Source organism: Herpailurus yagouaroundi, unplaced genomic scaffold, assembly GCF_014898765.1.
Source record: "Herpailurus yagouaroundi ecotype Mexico unplaced genomic scaffold, PumYag 139, whole genome shotgun sequence".
NCBI lineage: Eukaryota > Metazoa > Chordata > Mammalia > Carnivora > Felidae > Herpailurus > Herpailurus yagouaroundi.
This window is the reverse complement of record NW_024412394.1, coordinates 3,316,706-3,326,427: the sequence shown is the minus strand read 5'-3', so window position 1 is coordinate 3,326,427 and position 9,722 is coordinate 3,316,706. Positions and strand designations below refer to the sequence as shown.

At 51.1% G+C, this 9,722-nt stretch overlaps 1 protein-coding gene across 5 annotated transcripts in view; it reads left to right on the top strand.

Moving 5' to 3' along the window:
- The first annotated feature begins 1,002 nt into the window (after positions 1-1,002).
- Positions 1,003-9,722, top strand: part of ETV7 (ETS variant transcription factor 7) — a 27,106-nt gene continuing 18,386 nt past the window's right edge. For 2 of the 5 annotated variants that reach the window (XM_040473336.1, XM_040473335.1), the window contains exons 1-2: positions 1,003-1,738; positions 3,280-3,409. In XM_040473336.1, the coding sequence (XP_040329270.1) occupies positions 1,244-1,738; positions 3,280-3,409 (625 nt within the window). In that variant the 5' untranslated portion in view covers positions 1,003-1,243. Of the gene's footprint in view, positions 1,739-2,189; positions 2,371-2,395; positions 2,626-3,279; positions 3,410-9,722 lie in introns of those variants that run through there. The other 3 variants (XM_040473338.1, XM_040473339.1, XM_040473337.1) reach the window with 3 other exon arrangements.

The window sequence follows — 9,722 nt, the reverse complement described above, 5'->3', positions numbered from 1 at the left end:
TTACTCTTTTGATAGGTATTTATTCCCATGGTTAAAAATCAAAACATATAAAAAGGCTTCAATGAAAACTCTTGCTCTTCTTTTCTTAAAAAATTTTTAATGTTTATATTTGAGAGAGAGAGAGAGAGACAGAGTGTGAGTCGGGGAGAGACAGAGAGAGGGGGAGACACAGGATCCAAAGCAGGCTCCAGGCTCTGAGCTGTGAGCACAGAGCCAGATGTGAGGCTCAAACCCACGAACCAGGAGATCACGACCCGAGCCAAAGTCAGACGTTTAACCGACTGAGCCACCCAGGCACCCCATGATGGCTGGAATTCTAAGCCGGGTGGACTGTCCTGAGTCTAGGTTCCTAAAGACTATGCTGTATTGCCTCTTGGAGAACTTGCCATCCCTCACAGAGAGATGAGACAGTGTTCTGTTAAATGGATCTACCATAATTTATTTCATCAGCCCCCTTTTAATGGATGCCTGGATCGTTTCTAATTGTTCCTTATCATAAGCCATGCTGAAATAAACAACATGTACATTTTGGATAGGTGCGTTGGATTCATTGAACACATTTCCGGCAGTGGGACTGCTGGCCGAAGGGTATGTATGTGCATTTGTAACTTTGCCAGATCTTGTCTTACTACTTTCCGTGGGCTTGCCCAATGTTCTCTGTTCCCCTCGGCCTCTCCAGTGGATTATGTCATTAGACTTTTGAATTTTTGCCAGATTAACAGGTAAAAAAATGATATCTCAGAAAACTTTATTTTGCACACCTTAATAATGAGTGAGTCTGAGCATCTTCTATATTCCGGGGCCATTCAGCATTTTGTTTTAGGAGGACTTTCTATTCATATCCTTTGCTCCTTTTTCTGTTGGGTTTCTGGCCTTGTTCTTACTAGTTTCTAGGAGCTCATGGCGTATCAGTGCTAAGTAAGCATTTGCAACAGCATCTACCCCTTGGGAATTTCTGCACAAGGTCAGGCTTTCTCCTTTTCCTCGGGTAAGTGTGTTGGTTTGCCTGGAGAAGCCAGCGGCCTGGGAAAAGGTGTAGGGGGATTCCACTGAGTACTGGGGTCTAAGGCAGCAGGGGGTACCACAGCCCCTCTGATGGTGGGGCTCCGCCGGCCAAACGGCAGGCAGAGGCGGGGGTCAGGGCCAAGAAAGTCACCCATCCCTAAGGGGCGAGGCAGCTGGTCCAGGCGGACAGCATCGGAGGACCCGTCCCCATCCAAATGCGGAGACACACAGGGGTGACATGAAGGTGGTCTGTTGCTGTCCTGAGCCCAAGACCAGGGGTTCCTTCGGCTCCCCAGATCCCGCAGCATCTCACCTCCATGCCCCTGGGAACCAGGGCCAGGCTGGCCCGAGGAGGGTCCGTCCACTGGCGGGGGCACGCCGGCAGGACCGACGCCTCCGGGCTGGCAAGCAGACAGCGCCCGCTGCTCTGCTCCCGCAAGGGCCGGCCCCTGCCTCCCCGGAGCCCGCCGGGGCGGGAGTGGAAGCCGGATCCCGCTCTTTCGTTTTCGTTTCCCGGAAGGATAGAGATTACCGGAGCGCCCTTGTGAGGCTGCTCGCCCGGGAACCCGAGGCCACCCGGCGCTTCTCTTCTCGAAAGAGATTTCCTCCTAGGCCACCTTCCAGTTTGGGGAGCCGAGTTAGGGGTTGGGGGAAGGAGGCCCAGCAGCCGCAGCCGGCGGAGCGCTCACGACGGACAGCCGGTGGCTCCCTCACCTCTCCACCTGTGATGCAGGTAAGAGCCCAGCGGCTGGGCTGAAGTCCGCAGTGCGCGAACTGAGCCTCCTGCCCCCCATCCCTTCTCCATTACCTCAATCAAGTTCCATACTCATTTTATCAGAACTATTTCCTGGCTGGAATCTCGCTTTCCAACACATAACCAAACTTCACCTTGCATCCCTCTCTCGCCGGCCCTCTCTCCTCCTAACTCACCTCCAGCCCTTCTGTGTTATATACTGCTCCTCCACACCTCCTCCTCACCCCTCCATCAACCAGTTGTGATGTCCCAGGAGGTTCCTGCACAAACCAGCCCCTCACAGCTGGCAAGCGCGACCGCGGAGGCCTCCCCCCACCCCCCTCACTCCTTAGCAGTCCCTCTGCCTTTGCGTATTTCCCCAGCAGCCTCAGAACCGCCCCAGAGCTGGGCTCCCTCTTCCCACCTCCAAGGCCTTTCTCCACCTCCTCTCTCCATGATCAAGTTTCAGATACATATCCATATTTTATCAGACCTTTCCCCTGGCCTTCCTGCTGAGGCCCAGACCCCTCTCAGCAGCTCCCTGGCTGGCATTTCCCAGGCAGTTAAAACCCCGGAATTGGCTGGTATTAGAATGCTTGGAAGAGGGTTGAAGAGTCCACGAGGGGCTTCCTGTGAGTATCAGGCCCTAGACCCTAGACCCTTCTCCAGCCTGGCAAGCCCTCCCTCCCAGTGGCAACCTTGGAGGCTGGATTACCTGGGAAACAGCACCCATGGGAGCAGGGGGGCTGGGTCCCAGCCAGAAATGCCCTCAGAGCTACCCCAAAAGTTGTCAAATCCTCCTCTGCAGGCTTCTGGAGTTTGCTGTGTGGCTCCAAATCCCCAGTCTTTCACTGCAGGTTGCCCTCCTCAGACACCAAGAGATGAAGGTAATGCTCTTGAAGATCCTAGATCGGGAAAATGACTTGCTGGGACTGGTTTCACTTTTGCTTTTCACAGGGTGGCACCTGTGACTGGGCATAAGTCCCAAGGATCCTCCTGTTTCTACAAAATCCTGTCACTTTTGTCATGCCCTCATCCTAACGGATGAACCGAATACCTCTGGGGCGAAGCTGGTTGTAAAATTGTAAAGATATAGGCTTCCCTTGGTGGGACCTTGGGATTTAGAAATTTATCCTTCCCTTTTCTCTCTTGAAAACAGCATTTACTTGGTTGCTTGTTTATTTCTGACTTCAGATCTTTTTATCCTGGCCCCTCAGGTCCCCTGTGTCCTCTCACCAAGGTCCCAGAGAGCATGCCTAGGCTCTTAGATTTTCAGCGTACAATCAGATCTTGGCAGGAGAGCCTTCCTGGTGGGGTTCGGCACATTCGTGAAAAACTTGAATCAGAAAGGCGAAATCGGTCAAGTGCCCGCTGCGTACAAGATGTCGAAGGAACCAAGCTAAGGGCATACATGGTTCCTACCTTTAAGGCAGATGGTTGCTCTTTCCATTGGAAAAAAAAAAATCTTAATACATGTAAGGATGGCTGAGCCTTCACCAAGAAGGCTCTTCTTTGACTGCCCCGGCTTTTCTACTTTCTAGGAGGGAGAGTTGGCCAGTTTTTCTGTGAGCCCCGAGGCAGCCACACCACCCCCAGGCACCCAGGCCAAATGTGAAGCTGGAATGGACTTGCTGGGTGAAGGGGGAATCTGCAAGCTGCCAGGAAGACTCCGTGAGTAGAGGGGAGGAGAAAGGCTGATGTTTTTATATTTTTTATTGAAAAAAATTTTTAATGTTTATTCATTTTTGAGAGACAGAGAGACAGGATGCAAGCCAGGGAGGGGCAGAGAGAGAGAGGGAGAGAGAATCTAAAGCAGGTTCCAGGCTCTGAGCTATCGGCACAGAGCCTGACGTGGGGGGTGAACCCATAAGCTGTGAGATCCTGACCTGAGCCAAAGTCAGATGCTTAACCAGTTGAGCCACCCGGGAGCCCCCAGAGGCTGATGTTTTTAAAGGACATAAATGTGACACATGGACTTCTTACCCAAGAGACTACCTTCCCTCCATTTGCTATTTCTTTGCTGGGTTTTCTGTAAGTTTTCCTTGGTGAGGAAGTCAGGGGAGGTCAATGTGAATTCTCACTGCGGGGAGGCAGCTGCCATGGTCAAGGGTGAAGACGAGAAGTCTCCTCATTAGTAAGATGAGGGTTGGGATCAAATGAGCTATGGGGACTCTTTCAGCCTAAAGACAAAGGATTGGGGATGTTGCCAATGAGGAAGCCAGATGAGGTGAAACAGTGAACCATAGTTGTATGTATGTAGAACTCTCTTTTAAATGATTATGCTTCATTTTCATTGTTCCTAAAGTCGCATATGCTTATTGTCAAAAATTGGGAAATGGCAGGGAAGCAGAAGAATATGTAAAACAATCAAACCCACCCAAGGAGAGCCATGGGAGACATATTGGCCATATCTTTTTATTTCATTTTCCCGAGGAAACTCCTAACCATAGAACAGGCTGTAGATTGTTTCAGTTGCCAGAGCTGAGGGGTGGAGAAGCTAAGTGACATGCTCCAGAGCACATGGGCTCTCCATGCTAAGGCCAACCCTTGGTCCTGCTGATCATCCTCTAAGAGATTTTTAAATGTACTTCCTAAGCCAAGGGAATCATAAGATAGGCAGCAAGCTGACTATAGCCAGTGGGAGGTCTTAATCGGGGGTGGGGGGAGGCGGTTCTTGGGGTGGCTGTGGGCGGGTACATCTGACTGGGATTGTGAAGCATCTAGGCCACTTCTTGCTCGGCTCATCCAGGGGCTGGAACCCTGCTTAACTGATTTCATACCCTTCTGATTTCCTGGCCACGACCTACTTTTTGAGCTGCTGACAGGACTGAGCAGCGGGCATGACTTCACAGGCCTTGGGGGGACCTGGCTGCCTTTGCTGGAAACAGTGTGGCATTCTCTTAGCGAGGAATGCAGCCTGTGGGAAGACGGGGACTCATGGATACGAGAGAACCACAGAACATGGGTGCCCTCACGCCTCAGAGCAGCAGTGGAGGGAAGCGGGAGTGTGATGTGGGGACAGGGGCAAGGGGCTCTGTGTGAGGAACCTCTCTTGTTTCGTCTTGTCCGAGTGCAAGCCCTGACCGGTAGGTAGCTTGGAGCTTAGGGCTGTTCCAAGGAGATGTTTGGCAACAGTTACATAGAGGGTAGGATTTGGGTTCTGTTCACAACCCAAACCGTGGTGATGAGGAAAAATGGGACTTTGGGGACAGAGCTGAAGACCCTGAGTGTTGCTGTGAAGAAGGACCTTTGATGACATCTCATGGCAGCTGAGGACACCAAGCCTCAGTGGTGGTTGGGGGGGCTTATTTGCAGGTCCCACGAGGCCCTCTATTATCCCCCGTTACCTCCCCATATTCAAAGTCCACTCTTCTAACTGGCACACCAAGTCCTAGAAGATCAACACTGTAGAGACCGGAGGTGTCCCTCGGGTAATTCACTTGCATTCCAAATAAGGAAATTGGGGGCCAGAAAGTTGTGTTCTGCCCAAAGTCAAGTAACCTTCAGTTACCTCCCTCTTTTGGGTGCCTAGCTCAGAGTTACTGGGTAAGAGGATATAAGAGGAGTGGGGCTTTAGAAAATGTAGTCATCACCTTGGCAAATACAACTACACCAGACTTTGAATTTTTTGAAGCCCCTTTCGGTGGGGCCGCTCTGAGACGGTCACCAGGTGTTCCTGCACGTTTCTAGTGACAAGAATTTCCTCTTCTCTCCAGCCAGCCTGTTCCCTGGTTACTCAACTCAGGGTGCCGATTTAGACCTCCTGGGGTACTAGTCCTACTGCCTTCGGCTACATTTCTCCAGAAACAGGCCCTGAAGTACTTCCCCACAGAGGAGCGAAGGACATCCAATTTATTTATTTTTTATTTGATTTGATGTTTATTTATTTTTGAGAGAGAATAAGAGTGTGTGTGCGTGCGAGTTGGGGAGGGGCAGAGAGAGGGGGACAGAGGATCTGAAGGAGGCTCTGAGCTGTCAGCACAGAGCCCGATGAGGGCCTCGAACTCGTGAACTGTGAGATCATGACCCGAGCCGAAGTCGTCGGACGCTTCACCGAAGTCGTCGGACGCTTCACCGGCTGAGCCGTCCAGGTGCTCCTGAAATCCAATTTAAATGTAAATTGTAGCACGGTGGGCAACTGGGACTCACTACCAGTGGGGGGGACCTGTCGGGGACAGTGAGAGCACACCCTGAGCTATCCCAGCCCGGGGGTAAGGAAGCTGAGTTTTCATTCACCTGCCTCCCATCCGTGATGGGGTGAGGCTGCTTCCACTGACTCCACTGCAAACTGAAAAGACCCCCTTTTGGGAAGGAGCTAGCAAACCCAGCCGGCTTGGCTCGGCTTCATCCCCACCTTCCCTTTCCAAGTTGCCCTTTGCGCTGGCTAAGTCAGGCGCGGAGTCAGGTGCTGACATTCGACATCTGGCGGCCATCAGAGAGTAGAGGTGAGAGCCAAGGGCTATGGGCAGGGCACCAGCAGCGTCCTCTGTACTTCTTAGATTTCATGACTCATATTTACTTCTGAAAGTATTCAGGCAACAAGTCCTGGCCTTTGGTAAATATCTAGCAGTCTTCCAAGACTGGGAGCGCTAAATGACTCATTTTCCTGTCAACAGTGTCCCAGATGAGTGAACTGCTGACCCCCAGTGAGGGGTTGACCTTTCAGACGGCTGTGGTGATGTCATGCCCCTTTCTTACATTTCTGGAAATTGAGTTTCCCTCGCTGGGCATCTCTCTGACATTTATCCCCTGTCACCCACTCCCCTTCCCTCCTCCACCTCCAGCTTCTCTTCTCATCAGCAGGGTGATTTACCTCAGCAGGAAGGTGAATGAACAAAACAAATCTTGCTTAGCTTTGTGAGTGGGTGCCAAGTGGCTCACACAAGTTCCCTGCAGGGCTTACGTTTCCGTGTTTACTTGCCCGACAAAGATGTGCGGTAGAGCAGGGCAGAGTCCACTCTGGGGGTGACTGTCCTGTCTAGTGACAGGAAGGGGGCTGAGACGGAGGGGCTGGATCCCCCAGGCTCTGCACACACAAAAGGAGACTCACAATGAGGCTTCCCTCTGCGGAAATGGAGAGTGAAAGGGGATTCATACCTTCCCTCCCCCAGGCTGCATCCATGAGGGTCTCCCCAAGGTCAGGGGTGAGTCGGGAGCCGTGAAGGCAGTACAGGCCCTGGGACCACTTGCGGGAGCTGGGCTGAGGTCCCAGGGAGTGGGTCTTGGGGGCGGTGATGCAGCCTCTAGGGACAGCTCAGGGGATTTTGAGGAGGCAGTTTTGAGATGGTCACCAGCACAGCCGCGTTTGAGGACAGAGAAACTGAGACTCTGTGCAGCTAGCGGCCAGATGGGGCCTCATGCCTCAGACTCTTAGTTCCTGGTCCTGAGCTGCCACATTTTCCTGGAGCTGATTCTCTGGGGAAAAAAAAAAAAAAAAAAAGCTCTGTGAACTTCCCACGGTTGGCTGCAGAAGAATTGAGATCTCTGCGTTTAGAAATTGACTTTCAAAGCTCCTAGTTGTGAACAAGCCACGGGCAGAGACCACAGAGCGCCACGTCTGATTTTCAGACGTCGTGGGCAGAGGGAGGACACGTTTCTGCAACGCCCTCGCAGCATACAACACGGGAGAAGGCCCCTTGGGGTATTCCGACAGGTGTTCATGCTGCTGCTCAAGTTCATAGCCTTCACTTATAGAGAGTCCCCAGGCACTTATGTTAATGTGTACAATTCTTTTTTTTTTAAATTAATTTATTTATTTTGAGAGAGACAGAGAGTGCCAGTGGGGGAGGGGCAGAGAGAGGGGGAGAGAATCCCAAGCAGGCTCCACACTGTCAGCATGGAGCCTGACGCAGAGCTCCAACCCATGGCCATGGGGTCATGACCTGGGTCGAGATCAAGAGCGGGATGCTCAACTTGCAGAGCCACCCAGGCACCCCAACAGTCAATTCTAACAGAGTGGCTTCCTGCCATCCTAGACCAGGGCATCTCGAATTTTCGTGTGCACGTGAGTCTCCTGGGAGCATTATAGAAATGCAGATTCTGATTCGGTAGGTTTGGGGTGAGCCTCTAGTAAGCTATACCTCTAGTAAACTCTTGGGTGACACCACTGCTCCCGGAAATACATTCAAGGGCCGCATTTTATGCAGCTGTGTCCTAACAGTGCTTTCCCAAATGTTTGGTCAGGGCAGACAGCCTGCCCCTTCATTGCGGTGTATTCAATAAACTTCTATCTTCTTAAAACAAAAAACGAAGCATTTGGCCAGGACTAAAGAGTGAAATCAGTTTAGTGGGTCAAAATAAGCATTTTTAAAAAAATGAAATAGAACAGGGCGCCTAGGTGGCTCAGTCAGTTGAGTGTCCGACTTCAGCTCAGGTCATGATCTCACGGTTCGTGGGTTCGAGCCCCGTATCGGGTTTGCCCCTGTCAGCGAAGAGCCTGCTTCAGATCCTTTGTCCCCCTATCTCTCTGCCCCTCCCCTACTCATGCTCTCTCTCTCAAAAATAAATTTTAAAAAATGAAAAAAAAATTTTTTTAATGAAATAGAACATTTCACAGTACAGCATAAATAGTAAAGGTAGCTGTGATCTCATGAATACTTTGTTTTGGCTCGTTATAAGTACATGCTTGTGTGGGTCATGATGTAAAATGCATTTTTTTTTTTTTTTTTTTTTTTACTGTGGGTTGCAATTAGAATGGTCTGAGGAACTGCCCTAGATCAAGGCAAGAGAAGCAGTAAGTTAGGTGGAAGCAGGAGCCAAGGGAGAGGCGGGGTGGGGTGGAGTGGGGAGGCTGGAGACTAGAAGTGGGAGATTCCCAAAGCCAGCAATTTCGGGACAAAGAGCCTCCTGCTCCCTAAAGTCAGGGCCTGGGCTAGACCATGTGCATCTCTGTGCAGACTGAAAAGACCCCTCCTCTGGGAAGAAGCCAAGCCAAACCCAGCCAGGGCGTGGGTTGGCTTCTCCCATACCCTCCCATTCCTTCTCTCTAGTGGTGCCTTTGTGTAGGACACCACACAACCGTATGCGCGGGCCCTGCCCCACGGCCTGGTGACCATAAAACTGAATGTGGTTACCAAGAAAAGCAATATCAGCCAGGACGACCAGGATAGACAATAGGGCGATGGATTTGAGGGGACTCCGGACAGACGGTGACACTCAGTAAACCACGGAAAATGGCGATTGCTAAACTGCAGTCATTGTGGCAGAGAAACCAGCTAGTCCCTCTATTTCCAGGCGGGCTCCACCAGTGAGGATGCTGATAATCATAATGAATACTATTTGCTGAGTATTTACTCTGGACCAGGCATTGCGGCGGGCATATCATACGCACCGATTGAATACACTTAAATAGGACTGGAGAGTGGCTTCTTTTATTATTCCCACCTTACAGATGTGAACACTGGGCTTGGAATCGGGAGAATTGCCTTCTCCATAGTCACCCCCCAGGAAAGTGGTGGGGCTGGGATTCAAACCCAGGTACCTCCAAACCTGCGGCTGTCACTTACTCTGAGCAAAAGCCTCCAATGTGGGATGATGACAGCTCCCATTTTTAGAGGACTGGCCAAGCACTTTACCGTCTCCCACGTTCCTCCTGGAACCCTGCCAGGGAGGTAGAAGCCAACTGTTAGTTCTGATTTGATTGTTAAAGGTAGGCCCAGCTCTGTTGTTCTGGAAGTCACTCTGTCTAGCAGACTGTGGGGGTGTGGTGAGGAGAGTACCCGGGAAATAGCTTTGATCGGGGTGGGGGGGTAGGGGCAGCTTGAGGCGGCTCTTGAAACAAGGACAGAGGAGTGTTGACTTGCTGGGGTGGAGAGTTGAGAGCCATGTCAGTTTCTTTTTTTTCTTTTCTTTTCTTCTGTTTTCTTTTGTTTTTTTCTTTTCTTTCTTTCTCTTTCTTTCTTTCTTTCTTTCTTTCTTTCTTTCTTTCTTTCTTTCTTTTCCTTCCTTCCTTCCTTCCTTCCTTCCTTCCTTCCTTCCTTCCTTC